At 37.3% G+C, this 23,128-nt stretch overlaps 1 protein-coding gene across 2 annotated transcripts in view; it reads left to right on the forward strand.

Annotated features, from left to right (window-relative positions):
* The window catches only part of TLE1 (TLE family member 1, transcriptional corepressor), a 73,268-nt gene extending 68,748 nt beyond the window's left edge, over positions 1-4,520 (forward strand). For both annotated transcript variants that reach the window (XM_058824173.1, XM_058824172.1), the window contains exons 17-20: positions 301-448; positions 859-1,009; positions 1,431-1,507; positions 1,672-4,520. In XM_058824173.1, the coding sequence (XP_058680156.1) occupies positions 301-448; positions 859-1,009; positions 1,431-1,507; positions 1,672-1,779 (484 nt within the window). In that variant the 3' untranslated portion in view covers positions 1,780-4,520. The remainder of the gene's footprint in view (positions 1-300; positions 449-858; positions 1,010-1,430; positions 1,508-1,671) is intronic.
* The last annotated feature ends 18,608 nt before the right edge of the window (positions 4,521-23,128 follow it).

The raw sequence follows: 23,128 nt of genomic DNA on the forward strand, positions 1-23,128 counted from the left end.
TTAATATTCTCACAAATGGGTATAGGCTTTTTGGGGGGTTTGTTGTTTTGTTTTCTTTTTTCAAAACCTGATAGGAAATAGTTTACTTTATTCAGCTAGCTATGATGCAGATCATTTCTCTAGCACCTGGAAAATGTTTTTTTTTTAATACTGGTATTTAATGCTCAGTGAGAGGCTGATTTTTGCTCATCGTCAGACACAGAACAGATGACACATGTTCAGAGTCCAAAACTAACACCACAAAGTGTTTACCTTGAGCTCTGGCAGGAAATCATTATTCAATCTGGTTTGTTTTATCAGGCAATTCCAGGGCCACACAGATGGAGCCAGCTGTATTGACATTTCTAATGATGGTACCAAGCTCTGGACAGGAGGTTTGGATAACACTGTCAGATCCTGGGACTTGAGAGAAGGGAGACAGCTACAACAGCATGACTTCACATCACAGGTAACTGGATTTTCCTACAGCTTGTGGCAATATGTCGGGTGGGAAGGAAACCCATAGGATCAAAGGTAAGACTGAGCCCAGCAGAAGTAGCAGATTGTTCCCTCGCTTCCTTTTGGCTGCTCTCAACACAATATTTTGAAGCTTATTTATGTGCTTAGATTACAGAAGAAAATGATAGCCTGACACTACTCTTTTTCTAAGTTAATGTGTAAAAACAGGGGTTATTTAGTTACTCAAATTTTGAACTGCAGTTTTGCTATTGAACTACGTAAATTTGCCCTTATCTCTCTCTCTCTCTCTCTCTCTCTCTCTCTCTTTCTCTCCTCCCCCCCTTTCCCACATAATTTTAACTGCAGAAAAATTATCTATAGGAAAATAATTAAAAGGTGTAAATATGATATAATTTTCAGATATTTTCCCTTGGTTATTGTCCTACTGGTGAATGGCTAGCTGTGGGAATGGAGAGCAGCAATGTCGAAGTGCTACATGTAAACAAACCAGACAAGTATCAACTGCACCTTCATGAGAGCTGTGTATTGTCACTCAAATTTGCTTACTGTGGTAAGTTGCCCTGAACATAGAACTGGAGGTCAGGGCTCTTAATTCATGTTTTGCTGATTATTTATTTCATAGTCATTAGTTATTACATCTCAGTTTCTCAAGTAATGCATAAATATCTCTGCTTTATGAATTCAAATGCACTTATCTACAAACAGCCATCTGTTTGTCTAGAGGCTGCTGTGAGGATTGATTCATGTGTAAAAAGCTATTTCTGTTTGAAGTTTAGGGATTTCCTAGTATGTAACACACTGCAAACGTGCTGAGCATCCACATTGATTGTAAGCAAAAGTACTGTGTTGATTTGTAGTAAGAGCTTTTATAAGGGCAATTAGTTAACAGATTTCATTGATGTGAATTGAAAACCCAAAATCTGTCACATGTCTCTTTCACTTTTCTGTAATCCTTCTGGTTTATATTCTAGGTAAATGGTTTGTGAGTACTGGGAAAGATAACCTTCTTAATGCATGGAGAACTCCATATGGAGCCAGTATCTTCCAGGTGAGGATAATGTTGCTTTTCATGAAGAAAAACAAAAAAAAAAGCAGAGTTCCGGGAGTGGATTCAGATATCTTCACATATGTAATCTACCTAAAATGAGATGATGGAATGATGGTAAACAGACTTTTTTTTAATGATGTAATATATTTCTATTTTTCTTCTAGTCCAAAGAATCTTCATCAGTGCTTAGCTGTGACATCTCTGTGGATGATAAGTACATTGTCACTGGCTCTGGAGACAAAAAAGCTACAGTCTATGAAGTTATCTACTGAAAAATATGATGGGGATATTCTTTTAGAGGTTGAACTGGGCCAAAATTGTTTGTAGAAGTAGAAAGGTTTTGAATTTTTGAAAGGAACAAAAGTGTTGAGGTTCCAGACCTTGCCATGAAACGACTCCGATTTTTCAAAATAGAACGCAACGTTCTGCAACTAAGTATTGGCTACGTGGACCAGACGGAACACAGAGGCAAGATGGACAAATGTAGCCTAGGTTTTTGACATAATTTTTGAAAGCCAAGTCTACTGAAGAACGTTGGAGCCTTTTATTTTTTTCTTTTTGTGACCTCATGCAATTTTTTCTCATTGCCTGAATATGGGGGATAAATACCTTTCTGTTCCTTGCAGTTCAAGTTGCATTCTCTCCTGGGTAGAGCAGCAGTGTCTCAGATGAACTTGTTTCCTGGTTTTGCATCTTGTGATATGTTTTTGTATTTTTGTTGAAGGTCAAACATTTGTATAAATTGTAAATATATTTAGTTTACTACAGTAAAGGCTTTAGTACCAACAACCAGTCTTCCCCCTTGCCCCCTCCCTGCTTGCCCTGCTTATTTAAAATTAAAAACCTTTTGGGGATATAAGTACCTTTTTAGAAGCAAGAGCAAACACTATGTATAGTTTGAAAATGGTGTCTTATTCTTTATAACTGTTCTTAGATTCCTTTATCATACTTCAAAGTAGTTGATTTGACATACTAGGATATCAAGTCCAGTAGATATTGTCTTGTTCTACAGAAAACTTAAAGGCAGTTTTGTACTAATTATAGTGTAAATATAAAAATTGAACATTTCATAAAGCTGTGCAGTTTATTTTGATGTCCCATGTATATGTTCTTTGGCAGATACAGTAATATGTGCCTGATCATAACACATTTGGTCATTTCTCTAGGAGAGGTGGTGTCTTCCCTGTCCTTTTTCCCCCCCAGCTGAACAGAATTCATGTGAAACTACATTTCAACTAAGTACATCAGAGCCTTTATTTGTTACATGAGGATGTCTGTGATTAGAGAAGTTGCATCCTTCGTGTGTTACAGAGAAGTGGTAGTTAATGGCCATTTCCTTTTTAAAATCTTGTCTATACTTAGATACTCAGGTAAATTTAACTAAATTACCAAAAGTGTGAGTTTACAGGGGATTTCCTAAAGATGTTTTAATACTTGCAGGGTAGCAAGTGAAGTGAATTAACCTAAATTAAGTTAAAATCGCTTCTTAATTTCTTGTGAGAATAATGACAAAGGAATGTTTTGATTTTTAACTAATCCACTCTACAAATTAATTAGAATTAATTTTCCTGAGTGTCCTATGTTATGCAGGCCTGTAGGCTCTATGTATTCATGCTGAGCAATCTGTGAGTCCTTTCCATTGTTGCATCACTGTGTGACATCTGTGAAGAGCCATGATAAGCAGCCAGTTACCAAAGCTATGCATCTTCAAGTTTTCTTGGTGTACTCAAGAGCAATGGATGAGGAGAGAATGTGTTCACTTTATTTAATTATTATTTTTTCAGGCTAATGTGTTCTACCACTGTGTGCTAGACAACAGACTTTGCTGTTGCACTGGTGGGAGCTGTACATTTCCTACATTCTGTAATTTGGTTATAATTTCTGTTGCTAATGGAGAGCACAGATGAACAGAAGGATATCTTTGAACAATTAATTTAGATTACGCAAACTGGCAGACAGAAGAAGAGCTGCTTTCTCATTTCCTAGCATTTGACGATGGCCTATATCCCTGCTCTTTCAAAGACACGTAGGTAGGAAGAAACAAGCTTGACTGACAGATGTGTTGATTGGATAAAGAATTTTTTATGTGGGGGCAAATTTTATCTAAGATTCTAGTCTGAAGGGACATAGGTTTTCCTTTTGATTTACATGACCTTTCTACTGAAACCAAATTATAGCGTCTAAAACTGTAATAGCCTTAACGTACTAACATTCCATCCAGAATGTAAAATATTACCCATTCAGGATAATCTGGTCTCCTAGAATTTTAAAAATAGCATTGTATCGATATGTATCCATATATTTCTTTGTTGATTTTTAGTTGTTAATTTGTATCTGTATGAAAATGACAGACAAGTTTAGATGCTGGGCATGTTGCTTTCAGACATAGTGGGGCAGAAAGCAGAATCATGAGGCTTTTCAGAGAATTAACTGTATTTGCTACACTGAAATACTGGCAAGTGCTGTGCCATTTTTACAAGGGAAAGTTTTAAAACAAGAGTATTTACAAGATTACTTGATTTTTACACTTTTCATATTGAAATTTCTCTGAACATCTGGTTCTGGCAGTGATCATTGACTTTAGCAACACTGGCAAATTTGCTTTAATTAGGATCTTTTGGATTTTTGCCAAACTGCTATCACCTTGGCTTTTACTTTAGAGGTATCCTTTTGCTGTTCTCTGAAGTCAACATCACAGGAGCCAAGAATGCAAATATTCTTACACATCTATATCAATTTAAAAAGACCCAACAAGTGTAATTGGTCTGCTGTATGTTGTGGCATAGGGCTTGCCAGCAAGGTCACACTTGTCAATCGGAGGTTCAAAATCATAGTGTCAGGAGAATCATAAAATACCTTGTTTTCTTGACTTCTACAATGTACAATGAGTCAGAGCAATTATGGAATCAGAAATTTATGTGCATGAATTTAATCATATTTGTACCATGTATTTCTTGATTGTAATTAAGAAATTAATTCCTTTCTTCCCCCCTATTATAAGCCTTGGGTCTGAAAATTAGTGGATACATCTGAAAGCTTCTGGATGCATCATCCATACTTGTGGATGAGTAGTTCTCTCCATCTGTTGTTTCGGATTTCACTTAATGTTTATAAAATCGTGAGTCTTTTGATTTGTCAAGAGAGTAAAGCATATTCTACTTGCAGATGTAATTTTTAATGAAAAGAGAGGTTTGCTGAACTTCTAGCATGTCTGTCTACACAATCATGTAAAAGATGTAAAACTTGTGAAGCTTAAAACTTCTGTAAGATCTTTTAGCCCTGTGTAAAGTGGTGGGTGGAAATAATTGCTCACTGAATGAAGAAACAGACTAACCAAGGTCAGCAGTAACAGAAAAGGCACTGGGGAAACCATGTGGAGAAGAGAAGTGCAGCAGTAGCTATTGTATAGGTAATTCTGTTTTTTGTGGGAGGTCAACCTAAATACAGTCCTAAAAGATTCCTTTGGTTAGCGCCTTTTGGGACAGTCTTTGTGTGCTAGGTGGCCTTCAGTACTCAGAGATGTCTCAATGGCACTCTGGTAAATGCCAGTTCTGGATAGAAGCAGGGAGTCCTTACAAAAGACATTTTGGATGTCAATGCAAACAATAACTGATGAAGAGGGGATTTGTGGTGATACCAATTCAACTGAACAAAATCCTTTGTCAGCTTTAATATGTATATTTTGTATATGTGCACTTGGTATAACCCTTCATAAATCAGTTGTGCAGAAAGTCACGATATCATTCTACACAATGTACTTGTCAGTGTGTCAGATGTTCTTTTCAATTATAATTCCAAGCAATGGCAGTTCCCCATGTTAGCCTACAAGCTACTGGTGTCTTGAGAGAGAATTTTCATCTACATTAGTTCTCTCTAATTCATTTGGCATTTCAAAGGCTTTTGTTCTTTTAAAGGAAAGAGAGACCACTAAATGAACATCATTTTCACAGACTGTTACAACAAGCATTATTTTTTAATATAGACATCAATGTAGAATCTATGTATGAATGATTGACCATAATTTTTGGGTCACATTTTTGCATTGGTGTGATACAAGTAGAATTTCAGAAGCTTCTAAGTTACTCAAGTAGCTTTAACTCAGATTGACAAACTGATTTTTTGTTTGGTGTTTAATTCCTGATAAAGTTTTTTGTTTGTTTGTAGTTTTGTGTAATGGCTGGCCCACTTAGGATCCCAAGGGATTATGTAGTCTAGGTAAAATAGTCTTTCATATTTTCTATTTTATTGGTGCAATTTTGAGTTGATGGGGAAATTCCACCAGTCTATTAATTAAGAAAGGTGGATTTTGAAGTTTTTTGGCTAAGGAGGAGTACAGACTTCTGATTTCGCACTACTGATAAAGTGTTTACCCCTTAAATCACTTCACTGGATAATCTGGACTGACTCCAACTCTGCTGTCTCTTTGAAGGATTTTGGGTTTTTTCTCCTACCACAAGCGCACAGAAAGAATTTGAGAATGTAGGTTTATGTAAGACTTCAGCCAATTCATTCGGTCCTGCCAGACAGACATAATTCATTACATAATGGGAAAGGTGGAGTAACTCAGAGTTGAACCTGATAAACACCAGAATGCAGGTGAGTTATGGCACAGAAATTCATGGACAGAACCACTTGAGTTAAAAAAGCCGTCCAAGATGATCTAGTCCAATCTCTGACTGAATATTACGTGTGAACTAAACCATAGCATTATGTGCTGCATCCAGTCATTTCTTGAACACCTGTGGGATGGATGACTCTACCACCTCCCTGGGCAGCCTGCTCCAATGCTTGACAACTTCATCCATGAGAAAATTCTTCCTGAGGTCCAACCTGAACCTCCCCTGGCTTAGCTTGAAGCTGTGTCCTCTTGTCCTGTGGCTGAGAGGAGAGACCAAGTGACACCCAGCTTGCTACAACCTCATTTCAGGGAGTTGTGGAGTGAGCCTTTTCTCCAGTCTAAACAATCCCAGCTCCCTCAGCCACTCCTTAAAAGACTTGTGCTCCAGACCCTTCACCAGCTTCTTTGCCCTTCTCTGAACACACCTCAATCTCCTTCTCATGAGTGGCCTAAAACAGAACATGGGATATGAGGTGCAGCCTTTCCAGTAACAGGGGCAGGGAAAATCCCAGCCCCAGTCCTGCTAGCCACACTATTGCTGACACAAACAAGGACACTATCAGTCACCTTGGACACCTGGTCACACTGCAGGACAAGAGGAAATGAGAACTAGAAACACATACATTTTAGGTGTAATCTAACATGCAATCTACGCAATTCACCTAGAATGAGATTTCAGTCATAAAGTTCATGACATCTGTTTCTCTATAAAGTTGTTCAAATGTTTCTGCAGTTATTCAAGGACCCTTGAGTTGTGTGTTTGAACTAGAAGTGGACATTTCTTTGATATCCATAAACATCTAGTCATCTCATGCTAAGAGGGAAAAGGAGTTAACTCACAGCCAGTTCTCTACATTTACCATTACCTTTTATTTCGGTAGCTCAAGATCTGCTTCCAAGCACTAGATAATCCCATTTTCAGCAACATGCTCCCAAATGTCCCACTGCAGCTTACGCACTTAGTGCTGTGTGTTAGGTTTTGCTAGGGAAATCAGACATGTAAGAGCTGGGTGCTTGAAAAATCTGTCCTATGGGTCTATCTTACTGACATTTCTGAGAAATTTACCCAGGATTTCTGCTTAGCTATATAGGAGAGCTCACTCACTGAAACATTTTCTAAATCAGCAAAAGGTGTGTTTTGAACATATTTTAAGCACATGGGTGGGCTTGGGGGTTTTTTGGTTTGGTTTTTCACTATTTTCTGTTGATTGATTTTTTTTTCTTCTGACATTACTTTAAAAAGTATGAATTGAATATAACAAGAAAACATGAAGGGAAATCAGAAGAATGAATAATAGTCTTCAGAGGGCAGAATGTTGTTGAAGATGCAAAGAACCTACTGCTTCTGTGATACATTAGTTCTTGAGAGAGCTGGATTTCTATTTCCTTGAGGCCAAAAGTGCTGCTCAGAAAACTGAATACCAAAAATGTCTGTTGTGGGGACAAATGTTAGTTATCATTTTCAAATCTGAGCAGGGTTTTTTGTGGGGTTTAGGTTGTTTGGGTTTTGCCCTCCCCATATTTCTTAGATCTGGGTCTCACAGTTCACTCTAAGAAGCTGAACAACAGTCCGTGTTCTTTCTGGCTCTATGTTCTACTATACATTAGTAAGAACTTAGTTGCCTGTTAATGATATACAGTATACAGGAAAATCTGATTGAATATTTCAGTGGATAGCTGCATAATTATATTGGGCAGTGTCTGGTGTAGTGATTTCCTTTACTAATGCAAGCACTCAGGTATAGGACAGCTGCATTATTCTATACTCATATTTTCATTGTTTATGAATCCCTGGTTTGGCATAGTTGACTCTTCATAGAAAAAATTCTGTGATGGTTTCTTTGGTAAAACATAAAATTATGAGATTTTTCCTGTCCTATAATTTCACATGTGATTTTGCCAATATTTTTAAGATTATGTTATTTCATAGAAGAGATGCTGCAAGCAACTCAGCATTTATATTGTGTACAGCTTGGCAAGGGTTGCCTTTGCTATGTTCACAGCACAAAGGTATCTCTCAAACCCTGTTTCAAAACCCTGTTTTCTGCCAAAAATTAGTTTGAGGTGAAGATAACACATAGTCTGGAGACTAAGCAATCAAACATACTGTTATCATTATCCCTTTTGTATACTCTGTCATTAACATAGAAAATGGAGATGATAGCCTGTAACTGCAAACAATAAATGCTGTTTTTCCTTTGAGCACTGATTTTAATGGCAGTTTAAAAAAGTTAACAAGCAGAATGAAGGGGTCATAAATGAAAGTTAACCCACAGCAGTTGGAAACTGAGAAATCCTTGTTACTTTTGTGGTAGTGAGCCTAATTTGTTTAAAATAAAATCCATCTGCTCATTTCACAGTCTTTGTCACACTTCCTTCAGTGATCCACAGTGTGTTACCCCCTTACTTTAAAACCTGTCTGAAATTATGATAAGCTAATAACTCTTATTTTGTGGTTTGCTGTAGCATAAAGTTTTGCAGTCCAGTGAAGATGCCCTTTATTCTTAAAAAATAATCAGCTATTGGGGTTTTTCTGCAGTTGGAAATGATTTTTTTAAAATTGGATTTCAAATAAATATACAATCTGATGGTTTTGCAAATTCAAAGTATTTTCTAATTGTTGATGAATCAGACAAACACTGCTGTTAAGTATGTAAATGTTCTTAATGTCAGCCTGGTTTTTGCTTAGCATGCCATGCATGCAACAAAACTTTGGAGTGATTCAACTTTTCTGGCCACATTAAGTTTACTTACTGGAATAAGTTTCCTTTTTCATACAGAAATCAGTTTACTACCGTGCTCCTTTATGTTTCCTCCTGGATATACATTAGATCTCTAGAGATGTTTTAATGAGTTATACATACATAATGCTTCTCATTTTTCTTTGTCCTTCTGATTGTTAGATATGTGAGATGTGTATTTCTGACAGCAGTTGAGTGAATATTCACAAATATATGATATAATTGAATTTTTGAATGTGTACTTCAAGAAGTTTATAGACTTGTATAGATAAATCATTGATTTTCATTTGTCAAATTCAAGATTTTCAAGTCCTGATACTCTTTTATTTTTATCAGTGAATCTGTTAAAGGAAATACTTCTGGATTTTGAATGGTTTTCATTGCTTTTTAAATTTGTTTATGTAGATACTCTTCTTTGTTGAGTACAAGTTATTGACCTGGTATTCTATTTATAATTCTTCCTGGTTCTTCAGTATTTTATCTAGCTGTAACTTATTAAAAACCACAAATATGAAATGGGGATATTAATGACAAGTGGTTTAAATGTGAGAGTTTCAAATGCATGTTAGAATATTTCAACACTTTGTTCACTGTAATTTTACATTTTTTCATTACTTAAGTAATTAAAAAAAATCCTTAGGGTTGAATTATAGTAAAATTTTATACATCTCAGTACTAATTTTGTCTCCCAGTGGACAGCAATAATTTAGATGGGATTGTTTTTACTCTACCTAATTTATTCCTGGGCAGGGGGGAAGGGGAAAAATATTAACCTTGCAAATTTTGCTAATTATAACAATTTCATTGCTATTGTTAATTGTTTTTAATAACCTCCATGCCTTCAGAAATTTGTTCTTCTATATTTTGAAGAAAACATCCAGATATACAGGGTTCTGTAATAGAATATGTTTACAGTATTTATCCCCTGGGTTAGCTATAACAGTAAGGGGAAGTACAGTGACAGATACCACTTGCAATAGTTGCTAGTGCAATGTGCCTTTGAACCATTTTCTTTAGTTATTAAATTTTCTTGTAATCTTAGGTGAGGTGAGCAGTTTTAAATCAGTTTCATTTCTATCAAAGTGGATATGACAACACATTCTTAGAGCTTTACTAGTCTTACTAAATTTAAATCTGCATGGTAAATGGTTACATGGATAGTTTTGAACTGATTTGACTGTTCAGGTTAACTTCTTAGGTTTCAAAACCTGCTAGAGTAGAGGGAGAAATTGCCAGTTATATTTGGGGGTTTTTTATTGCTTTCATTTTGTACTATATATATCAGTGGGACTTTCATACGACTGTAGATGTGCTCAGTTTTAATGTTGCCATAGTTTGCTCCATCTGTTTCCCTTGAATTTAGCTTAAAAATTAATCCCTTTCCATAGGTGTCTGCTTTGAACCTTAACAAATATAAAAATAATCAAAAAACCACTATTTGATAGAGACACTGTTTATTTCTCTGTTTCTGATGTGGATATTGTTTAGCAGGGCCTATCTAGTTAAAAGGCAGTTAAAATAGTAATCACACATGATCTGTGTCTAACTGTCATTCGTAGAAAAAGTGCTACAAAGTGATATATGGTGGTAACAACTCGGAAGGAAAAGAATATGAAATTCAGATAGCAGCTTGAACAATTTACTGTTAGCATGGGGCCCAATAACACTACAAAGCTATAAACTCTGTCTTTCTAGATTGCCCAGTTAGATGGCAGAGATGCAATTTGTCTTTTCTGAAGCCGCCTGCTGCTAGCTAGCTCCATCTCCTGTCACAGCCTATTAGCTCCCCAAGAAAATTGGTGGGAAATTGCCTGCAGATTGTAGGAAATTGCATCTCCAGACTCAGGAAAAAATGTAGGATAGCACAACACTGATCCTCCCAGAGCAGCTATTAATACAGCAAAAGCTGACCTTTGGCATGGCGTGAAACGACTTTGCTGAATAAAGACTGTGTTATGTGTGGTTGAAGGAGGGAAGGAATTATTATCCTAGCTATGCTTGTAGTCAGCCTGTTCCAGGAAGCTTAAGTATGAGCAGCAGGTTCTGCTGCCCCTCATTCCCACTGGAAGGTGGAAGAGGACATTTTGCAGCCTTATACACAAATTTCGTTGTACAGATGGGCAAAAAACTCATTATGTATTTAAATTATGTTAGTACATATAAAATTCAAAGGTTTAGTGACAAAGTTGAAAGGTAATTTATGAAGCTAATTGCAAAAAAATTAATAGGTATCTCTGCTCAGGTGAGTCTTGGTCAGACTAGGAACATCTTTTTGGCTATTTAATTCTATTTGTATATACATATTATACATTTGATTTTGGAGCAGTTACAATGAAAAGGAACTGATTTGTTCTGTAACTGTGAACTGTAAAAAGTCATGGAATACACATTACTTATCACAGATTTTAGCATTAAATTCCTTGCTGCTAGGAAGCTCATTTCTGCTATGTTTAAACGAATTCCCATATGTTCTTTATGGTGTAATATACAATGAGTTTCATCCTCTGTCATTTCTACTACAGCTACCTTTCTAATTTTGTACTTTACCTCAGTTTTATAGGGCCTTTCAATAAAAGACTCAACTTTTCTGTGATTTCTGAGAGAGGGGGTATGTATAGTAGGTTTTGTTGCAACATAAAAATAAATGTCAGTATTTTCTTTGAGCTTGCAATTGTACTTAGTTGATTCAAAGCCTCCCGAGGAAGATGTGATTGTGAATCAGAATGGTGTATTGATCAGAAGTGAGTGTGAGGAGGGCGGCAGCAGCAGGGAAAAAATCATTTTGCAATCAAGAGCATTGGTAACTGGCAGCTGCCCAGGGATCTAAGTGAAACCAGTGGGTTCATTTCCTGTTGTATTAGTGTCCACTGTTGTAAATGAGCTAGCAGGGCTTACGAACACTCACACCGCTGATTAGAGAAAATTAGTGGCCTGCCTTATGGAGCTGAGGCAGCAGGGTAAAAAAGGTATTGCACATAGTTCAAAGCACAGCTGAAGGGGATCAAGAAACCTTCATGTCATGGGGCTCTCTGGACTGCTGCTTTGAATTCTTATGATCATGAATGCACACATATGTCAGTCTGAAATGCTAATTCGTTGAGGCATTGATTTTCTAATTTAGTTATAGCACCTTTTATGGAAGTTATGCAGTTTAGTGCTGTGTGTCTTTTCTTGTAAAACAAATACAGGAACAGAAGAGCTGTGGTGCTTGAGCCTTTATTCTGTATTTACAATAGCTGTTCATCTTCCAAGCTATTACCTATTAATTGCATTCTCAAAATAAACCTTGCCATTTAGTAACAAACTGGGTTTTTTGTATAGTTCAATACATATATTGGATGAGCAAAGAACATTTCAAGGACACAGAAAATCTTCCCTGGCTAATCACTGAATTTGCTTTTTCTTGTAACAAACAGACAAAATAAATTGGGTAATACAGTATTCAGGATTTCATTTCCTCTGGCTGATGGCACTATGTGCACTGTTACCCGCATGCATACTCTGAGGCCAAGCCTGTTATTCTACATAGAGCAAAGAGAGCTAATCATTCTGTATGAAAGGCAGACGCTTTCTTTCCATAAATTCAAAGCTGCAAGCTCTTACTTTCCTGTGGAAAGAACCAAATTTAGACTGGGCTGTGAGGAATTTGGAGTGCACCAAAAGCTGCTCTGGACAGTTGGTTGGCATAAAAGAGGACTGGCAGGGGAGAAAAACCAGCTCCTGACAAACCAGTTCTTGGCCAACACTTAATGACTGCAAACCATAAATAGCACCCTTTATCCTGTAACAGTTGATGAGCTCCAGCAAAAGACAGCACACTAAACTTAGTTCAAAGAGAGTTTGTTGTCAGTCTATGTTCTGATCAGTCCAACTTTGGTCAGACTATGTTTTTCATAATGCATTATTACAACCAATAACACATCAGAAAAACAAAATCCAAGTTCTTTAATTAGTCTGATTTTACTTTTTTAATTGTGCCTTCCTACATAATGCTTCTCACTTGCCACAGTATGGAAATGTAGCTTTTTCTTAAGCATCTCTGTTCAAATTTCCAATATTCCAAGTGCAGAACCATGAAATGGTCCTAATTTTCTGCAGTATGATGATGAACATTTGTCTTTTTTGCTAGTGTCATTTTTTCTAGCCTCAGCAGAAATTTTTACCTATTTTTTTTCAACTTTTCATTGTACCAAGACATCATATTCATGGTTATTCATTGAAACAATTCAGATTGTTTTTCAAGTTCTTTATCAATGGCATTTATTGGGTGTTTAATTCTTATGAAAAAAATTGTATCTGAGTATTCCTGAACTCTGTGATAGTATCCTTTCTCTTGCACCATAACTTTCTGATACTCTAACTGAGAGTAAACCAAGTCCCCACCATTTTCTCTGAAGAATCTTGACACTGTGAAAAAAATTCCAAAATTGCTTGGTTCATTTAGCAAAAAAGCCTTTATTTCTTTGAACTCTCCCAACAGTTTTATTTTATATTCCATCAAAGATTAAATTTTCTGCTATAAAAAGGCACTAAGAAAGCATATAGCATAACTACAGCCCTTCCAAAGGCTTTTCATGCTGGGATGGTGTGGGGGTAGTTGAAATAGGGTGGAGGGAATGAAGATGAAGAGCAAACCCTCCATTTAGAATCAATTGGACCATAAGCTGGGAGATACCAGTGGCCTCCAAGACAGAGCCAGCAAAGGTTTGGAGGAGGAGAGGTGCCATGTTCTGGTGGACCCCTCATAAAGCTGGTCACAGAGAAATGTAAGCAACAGTGTGCATGCAGGGTGGTATCTGTATTTTGGCCTCAGTTTTGCCCAGGCAGCCCCTGTTAGAGATAGGGCTGGGGCTGAAATGCTGGGCAAGAAGCTGAGGAATGGGGAGGTGCAGGAGAGGAACCAATGTTTGAGGACTGCTGGGAGAAGGGCTGCTGGGAGAAAAAAGGGAGGAGAGTGTCAACAGGGGGAAATTGGGATAAAAAGACTGTGCATAAATCTCTTGGATGAGGATAAGCCCCAAAATTTCTAAATAAATAATTTACAGCCCCATCATCAAGTGTTTTTGGGGATCTGGGCTTGTCCAAGATGATCCAGGGACAAGTGAAGAAAAAACCCAGGAGTGAAGGGGTTTGTGCAGTGACACCGTCTTTGGCTGGTCATGGCCACTTCCACCTGGGGCGTGTCCACTAATTTCATAGTGAACTTCTCATCTCCCTCACCTCCCTACAGCAAGCTGCTGGGCAGTAGATTCAAAGCACCTGAGGGGAAGCAATCGCACACCCTGGCTCTGCTGCATTTCTCCAGCCAGGGCAAAGGCCTTTATCTGGGGCTTGTTTACTGGAAAAGAAGGTAACTGTGGACTGGATTGGAAAAGAACGTTGTTTTTCTGCCATCAGGGAAGACTTCCATTAACAGAAGAAATGGAGATACATTAGAAATAGCACACTTGAGCAGCAATGAAGATGAAACATCAAAAAGGTAAGCCAAGACTTTTTACTTGATTAAAGATATTCAGGTGGAATATTACATTTGCGTTTAACGAAATACGGAAAGCTGGAACACATTATTGGTTGTTCTGAGTTTTTCTTAGTACCCTCAGGAAAGAAGGCAGTGGAAGAGCAAATAACCAAGCAAATGTTTATCTGTGTGTTTGATAAGTTCCTGAGAAATGGTCTTATCCAACCAAGTAATGGCTACCAACCAGGTTAAAGTATAATGTGCTTTTGGCAGAGATTTCAGCATTCTTGGTTGAGACAGCTTGCTTTCAATTGTTCTAATTAAAACAAGCTGTATGTAAGTACCATCAGAGGTCCTCTCTGTTCCCAGGAAAGTATCTTACTTGTAAGGAATTTCACCTTCCTGTTCAGGAGTACAATATCCAAAAAAGACTGAAAACACCCAGCACAAGTATGTTGATTATTAACTCTTGATCAGTCAAGCTGGAGACTTTGAAACCTGGATATATACAGTGAGAAACAGATCAGGTATTTGCCCAGATGAAGGCTCTGCCTTTTTTAGCATTACATAACTACAGTATGACGTTACAAGATCCTGTTTTGATGTAATACAGGCCCATGTCACTAAGTGCTTAACATTGTATGCCATTTACCTACAAGAATAAAAAAAAATTCTTTGGTAATCTTACTGAAAATTGTTTACTCTTTAATTTTTTGAAATCTGGCAAATAATACAGAAAACCACAGGTATTGTTCAAAATTATTGTAGCTTTTCTAGATCTGCTGCCATAAAAATCCTTGAAAGTGGGTTTTATATTTATGTGAGTTGTTACGCTCATGTGTAGTGACAGAGTACTGTTTGGCCATGTTGCTTTGAAACATTTCACATAGCAGTGTCTTCCCCACTACACTGCATTTAAAAGTCAAAGACTTATAATAGCAATTTCCCATGCTTTCATCCAAAGCCTGAATATATGCCTTGAGCAAGACATTAAATCAAAAGGAAAACATTGCCAGCTATTTGACTGTCTGTCCGGCTCCTTGGGAGGTAGTTTGCTGCTACGCCAATGTGAAGAAATTCATATTACAAAAGCAAAATGAAAGAAAACAGAAATTAAACAATAAGAGCAACTTCAGGTCTGAGCAATTCTCTGAGTATTCCACAGCAATCAACTTTTCCCTTCTAGAAGAACAGCTTTAATTTGATCTTACTTTCACTGATTTATTTTCTGCTTCAATTTTGAGCTTTTAAAAGGAAGTGTTTCCTTTTTCCAGTGTCTCTAATTGGAGATTTGAAGAACCTCTCTAACATCTGTAACTCTTCTACTCTTTTTTTTTCTCCTTGATGTTTGTTTGTCTTGGAGTTGCACATAAGCAAAACATCCAGTTCTGAGGAATCCATGTGGTGAGTGTGTTGGGTTGGGCTGCTGGACTATTCTGCATGAATGGGTAAATTAGGACTAACCTCTTTAGATGAAACTAGTTAAAAATGGTTTTAAATCTCAATCTGCTGCATGTTGGCAACTCGGGAGGCAACAGTGGGTAGTAACTGCTTGTATGGGCAGAAGGAGCTTTCTTGTCATTTCTGCTAGCTTTGCAATGAATGTCATTTTGCGCAATCAATATGTGCTTGATTTCCTGCTGTGGGTGGAGGGAGGGTGTCTCATAACTAACAATTCAGGCATCCAGCAGGAAATTTGTTGGGAAAAACTACAACAAAACTACCACAAACAAACCAAATAACTGACTGGAAAAAAAGCCTTTCTCCCTAGACCTACTTGCTCCACCAAGGGGAGGATGACACATTTCACAGCCACTGTAGGTCCTCCTCTATTATACATCAATGCCAGTCTTTGCTAAAATGTAGTTAATTTTCAGCCAATTCTCTTGTAATTTTCCCATAAAACAACCCCATTTACTTAGTGTAGGCCCCTATCTCCATATAGTGTTCTTGGTCCCTAGTGTCTATTCATTACTTCAATAAAACCAAGGAGGAAATATAATTCTTATGCTGATGTTTATCTTAAAGGCTTCTCACCTTCTGCCAGCTCTTTTTCAAAGCTGAGATGCTTAAGACTGGTCCAGTTGGATTTTGCTTAATTCTGAGAATAGAGATACCAAATGTTTTCTGGACAACATTTCAGTGCCTACATATTCACATTATGGCTTCTCTGCTTTTTGGGGAGGATTTTTTGCTTGGGGTTTTTGGGATTTTTTCAAAATGCTATTGGGAGTAAGGACCGCTGCCTCTTTTCCATTTGCTGTGCAGATCAAAGAGATGTGCCTTATTCTGTCTGGCAGAAATAGCTTGGTGGGAAAAAAGATTTGTGGACCATTCTTTCTCTTGAGTAGGGGAAAAAATGGTAATTTTAACTCCTCCATGGTTATGATTCAGTCTTGAGTGGGCTGTAAAATCATGCCATGTTTTTTCCCCTTTCGTTATATGAAGAAGGAATTTTTATCTTAAAAATGCCATTGTGGTTTCCATCCTTGAGAACTGTTAAAACTCTTCTGTTTCTAAATCACTCCCTCCCATGAAGCAGCTGAGATGACTCTACCTTAACTTCAAATGCAGCGCTTGCATGTGGCATTGACTTTATGGAGAAAGACTTATTCTTTTGCAGGTGAACTGCAAAAGCACTAGAAAGCTCTTACTGTACTCAAGTTGTCAGAAAAGGTCTTTGTATAACTTGAGCAGTCATAGGAACATTAAAATTAACTTGGAACACTGGAATGAGCTTGGCTAGTGATAATAATGCAAACTGTAGATTCAAAAGGACCGTAGTCTTTTCGTGGTCATCTTCCTCTGGGCATGCTTAATGGAGAAGGGCTGCGAGTACTCAGCACTCCTGTTGGTGCTGTAAGATATGCACCTGTATCCAGGACACAGTATGATGGACCAGAGGAGATCCTAAGAGATCTTCTTTTCTGTTCCTTATTCAGCTATTTGTAGCTTCAGCTTTTCTAAAATCCATTGTGCTCTTGTCTACTTAGACACTATGTACTCTACAATGGCATTGAGCTGTACAGATTATGTTTGCTAGTTGCCAAATGTAAGTTTAAGTTCCTGTGATGCAGAAATACTGTTTTCCCAGTGTAATAAGCATAGAACAGAAACGGTGTGAGGATATTGGTGCTAATGCAAAATGTGCCCTATGAGATGAAACACAGTGAATAATGTAGCTTGCAGACAGAGGTGAAAAAATTGCTCCAGGAGATTCAAGGTTCACTGCAGTGCAAACAGAAATCAGGGGCGACCTGTTATGTGTTCTCAAGACATAGTAAATACATCCTTCTTGCCACTGCTTACCTTTTGCTGGGTCAGGTATTTTAATACACCATGGGACTTTTCTCTTTGAGAAAAAACTCCAAGGCTCAACTTCCTGTCTTTCAAACAGGATTTCATTTTGTTATCTTTGCAGATTTTAATTTAAGTGTGTTTGAAACTTCAATCTTTGTTTAAGAAAATGGTTGTAAAATTCTTGGTTTTAGCAGGCGGCAAATTCATCTCCAGGGCAGAAAGTTGAAAAGTTTTTAGAGATGAGCATGACCTGGGAATCAGTTGTATATAATTTTGTTGTGCTTCATGAAGGGCAAGTATATTGTGCTGAATGGAGAACCGGGCTACTTCAGCAGATGTTGAACACTTTCCCCTAGTTCAGGATTTTGTATGTGCTGTCTGTGTACTTTAATTGTTGGCTTCTGCATTGCTGTTTGCTAACCCTAATATAACAAGTATAGCTTGTCTGTTCCTCCTTTCAGGTGAGTAAGGAGAAAAAGTGGAATATCCATTTATCTTGAGGAGAATAGAGAAAGAGTGATAAATTTAAAGAAGTTATTCTGAACTACGCACATTTTGCACTCTCCTAGGAGCTCACAAATAACATATATCTTATGGGCAGGTGCTAATCTTTTGTGGTTTTGTTCGTGTGTGTGCAAAATACTAATTTTAGACACTAATGGACTCATGCATTGACTTGGGTGTCTGTAGATAGTACTTGCTGAAAAGGAAGAGCAATAATAGTGGCTGTCTGAAGGAAAAGAAGCTACCAAATAAGGTTTTCCTTATTTGTCATTTGTCATGATGATTCCCATTCAATTACATAATTTTGGAGCAGGTACCAGCAGGCTTTCAAAAGAGCCATGGAGCCTATCAAAGATTACTGCTGTGCCAAATATGATGTTGATAGTCATATACGTGGGACTGGAGGAAGAAAAATACTCAGCAATCTGCCATAACTTAATCCAGATGGTCAAGTTTATGTTTTCTTTAAAATGCAAACTGTCTCCAGTGAATTCATTAGAACCATATTGTAGCTTTCTTTTCTAGTATAATTTTAGCAGCTAGGTTAAAAAGCCTTGGTCTGCCAAACTAATCTCAAGTGCCCAATTATTTTATTTTTGAAGGATTTAAACTATTCAATAGTTTAAATTGAATAGTTTAACTATTCAATAGGATTTAAACTATTGAATAGTTTAAAGTCTTTTTCTCCCCCCCCCCCCCTTTTTTTTCTCGTCTAGTTTTTCTTTCCCTTTTCTATTTCTTTTTTAAGTACCCCAGGGTACAACACTGAATTATTGGCTTAGGGTATCTAGAGATAGCTTATACATTGTGTTTTGTCTGGGATTAATGTAGATGTTTGAACACTGTGGAGTGGTAATTGTAATGCATTCAGCTGATGCTTCTGCCTTGTTACTACCTATGGCTGGATCAGTTTATTGAATAAGAATTATTGGTCCTAAATAAGATAGATTTCTTTACCCATGCTTCCAGACTCTTCTTCCTATAATTTTTTGTTATTTTGGATTTCCTTCTTAACTTATTTCAAAGATTTGCCCAAAATACCTAAAATTTGGGACAGAGGCTCTTATTTAATAATTCAATTTAAATTTAATCCTATTTAATCTTGTTTAATTAAAGAAGGCTAAAGTTGAAGTAATTCTGAGAAACTAAATAAAATGTCTTTATGTGAATTGATTCTGGTAGAATTAAATCTTTAAAGACACTCTAACACCTGCTACTACTGGAGATAAAAATTCCATCTGAATAAAAGACCCCAAGAAAATACCAAACTACTAGCACCAATGAATGAGTATGCCTGGGGTTTTCATCATATGTATTAGGCAATTTTCAAGTGAAGCATTTTCTGTTATCTAAGATGCTTCCATCCCTGCGGTGAACTTTAATATTCAGAGACCAGTGCTTGCACATGAGCCAGTGAGATGCAATCAACCATAGTAATGTTTGGACAGTGTTTGCTGTACCTGGAACAATGGGCTTACTTATTTTGCTGAAATGCTGCTTTCAGTATTGAAGTAGTGTCCAGTAGAAATCAGCATTTCATTAGGCTCCACTCGTTGAAACAAGCAAACCAAAAAGGCATTTTGCGCTAAAGACTGTAAGGTCTGCTTTAGAGTAAATTAAACAAACAGGCAGAAAAGTGGAGTGCTAGACCAGGTTAAGCACTGTAAGGTTTGGGGGTTTTTTACTGGAAAACAAAAGAAATAAATGGAAGGGGCAGCTTTTTTATAACACAAGAGAAACAAGCACTGCTGCTTGCAAGGTGTTTTTATTTGTGAAGTAGCAAAACATTCAATGGAATATGCCAGTGTTGGTCCAAGACAGTACTGCACAACAAGGTGCCGTGCAATGATATTCACATCCAGCCTAGCAAATTTTGTCTTGTGCGCGAATGCAGAAAGAGATAGAGGTGGAATCAAGATGCTTAGAAAGTTGCCACCTGTCCCAAAATCTTTACAAATGCATTTCAGGTATCATGGGAGGATTTGATAGAAGATTCTGAGATGCTACGAGGAGACCTAGGACCACAAGACAGACACCTGGTACAAGTTACTGGAATTACAGTAAGACATATTTCCAGAAGCATGGGAGATTCAAACTTTGGGCTCACAATGGAAAGATGGAGGAGTTTTGGGTAAGCTTTTGAAAACATACATTCATTCAAGCTTGTAGAAATGCTGTCATTGCAGTGAATCTGGAATTTTATCACATTTTTTCAGTGCCACGTTTCTAAAAGCCTGGTCTGCCTGACAAAACATCTAAATCTATTTTATTTTCAGTATTTCTTCAGGGGTTCATTGAAGACCTAGTGGAAATATTCATAATTGCATTTCTGAGTGGTATGAAAACACATGAGAAACTTCCTTCTTTTGTTGGATTTCTTTTTTGTTTGTTTGTTTTTCAAAAAATAATGCTTTGTGATGATGAATTACCTGAGGTGGTTTGTGCCTGTTGGAGCTCTTGTTAGCTTATCCACCTAAACTTTCAGCAGCCCTTTTACTGGGGATGCCAGTATTTCTTGGGATACCTGAATCATAAAACAAGCTTATTTCCCTCTAGGCACTACTAATCTCAACAAATCATGATTTAAATGCAGTTTTGGACACAATTTCCAAAAATCAGTATGTCTTTTGGTGAAGGATTTTTCTGACAAAACCCAACAAGTCTTCCTCTAGGAAAGCTGCTTCTTTTAGAGGAACTGTCACCAAAAAGAAGCTGAGTAAATACTAGGTTTAGTGCATGGCAGGGGATGGCTCTAGGCAGCATGAGTGCTTTTCCTCAGTTAACGATCTTCAATTTTCTGCAATTCTGTTGTGAAACAACAGTATAACAAAGACCATGACAGCACAGCTAGCACTTTTAACTTACAGCTATACACCATACAACTTCATCCTTCTGCTTTTTTTCTCTTCTGCCAAGAAAATAAAAACCTGAATAGCCAGAATTAGTGCTCCTTTAGTACCAGTTCATTGCTTGCCTAGCAATTTTATTCAAAAAACCAGATGATTTGGTATGTGAAAGAGGGCTGGTAGGGACCTCTCTGTGAGGTTCTTGGAAGGGTAATCTCATTCCAAAAATCTAGGTGGCTGGAATTCCCTCCCCCTCTCCTTTAATACAAATCCTTAAGTGTCAAGTCAGGCAGAAAATTAGTCTAGTCCACATTTATTTTACTGAATGGCAGTCAACTCCTGCCTAATCTTTCAACATATATTTGTTCAATGGATCAACAGATTGTGTAAGCAGCATGACGGATGGGTTTAGAAATGTGTCTGCTTATGTTTATTTTTTACTGAACCACTGATCATTTTGTGTGTGAATTCATCATAAATTACATCTCCAGGTTACCCAGTACGGGTGAGGAGGGGAAATCCTTGTTCTCAGTGCTGAAAGGCATCTTACACAGCTGTCAGCTTCCAGAATGGAAGCTGAATCACATCAGTACAACTTTCGCTCTGTTTTTCCAAAGCTGAATGGGTATGGCTCTGCTTTCACAAGATTTTGCTAATTGCAACTCTACTGCTCTTTGAAGATAACATAAGGCAAAAAGCAAGAACTGTTATTGTGAATTAAATGTGTGATGATTAGGGAACAAGGATGTGATAGGGATTGTGTATGTTATTTTAGGTGCATTTGACAAAACCAAGACTATACAACACCAGAAATAAGCTTTTTAAATAATGAAAATACATATTAAAATTTCATTGGTACAACAATGAAGAAGTGACCTGATGGGTTGTATTAAATAAAATGTGAAAGCCAGCTAGGAGGGTGCCACATCAACAGGAGTGTGGACTTTGATTAACTCTTGATTAACTTTGATTAACTCTTCCTAATCTGAAAATTGTTTTTAATATACTCGATATGTAATTACTGCTACAGTGGGAGATGAAGGAACAGGAGGGAGTTCCCAGATCTAGAAAGTGCTCTTCTGCAAACAGGAAAATGGGACATTTCCGTGTCCCCTACTCCTTGCCTGAAAATGACCAAGGAGTAGGGGACATGGAAATTACCAAAGTCCTGCCAAGCCCCCCTTCCCAGAGGCCAGGAAACCAAAATACAGTGTCTTCTACCTTTGGTGATTGCATTGGTTTTGAGCCACTGCCTACACAGAGAGCATAGACATGTGGAAAATGCCACAATGCTTCCTTACCCATATGCATCCTTTCCCAAGGTTGGGTAAGGGCTTAGAAAGGGAGAAAATATGAATAAAGGGTCACCCCTATTGTTGCCACCCATCCTCACTTCCATCTAAAAGTTACGGTATTGAAAATAATTTTGAAGATGAAAGAGGGTTGCCTTATTCTATCTACATTTCTATCTACATTACATCAGGCAGTAAGCCCCTGATGTGACTCCCTGCAGCCTGCCCCAAGCTTTGGTTAAACAAACTAAACTAGAACTAGAACTGAATGGCATTGGACAAGAAAGACTATGGGAAGAGAGCCAGAGAAGAAAAAAGACACGAGGCAGAGCGTTAGGTTTCTTTATGTAGGCAGTGGGGAGAAACTGAAGGAGAGTGATGTTGGTCACTTTGCTCTTGTAGATGGTTATATTCTCATGAAGGCAAGTTTTTGACTCATGTGGGGTTTTTGGTGGGATTTGTGTTATCCTCTTTTTTTAGTCTTTTGTGCATTGAAACATTTAGTCTCTTGTGCATTGAGAATTTTTAGGATTGGTAGAAAATTTTTTAATTTTTTGAAAGGCTAGACTTCAATGGAAAGCATGCACTATTTTTTTTTAAAGAAAGCAGAGGAAAAAAGCAAATTGTGTCAACCAAAGTGCATATAATTATGTTTTCATTTAATTCCTTTAATTTTGTGTTGAAGAGTAAATTTGTCATTTCTCTATGGAATAATGTTTCCAACTTTCAGTTCAGCAGAAAAATAATTTCTTTCTGATGATCTCTAATAAGATCTGAAGAACCTGATAAGGAAAAAAAAATTGAGAAGGAGGAAAGCAGCTTAGACATTACAAAGAAGAAAGTAGGAATGAGAAATTGAGCA

Source organism: Ammospiza caudacuta, chromosome Z (genome assembly GCF_027887145.1).
Source record: "Ammospiza caudacuta isolate bAmmCau1 chromosome Z, bAmmCau1.pri, whole genome shotgun sequence".
In the NCBI taxonomy this organism is placed as follows: Eukaryota; Metazoa; Chordata; class Aves; order Passeriformes; family Passerellidae; genus Ammospiza; species Ammospiza caudacuta.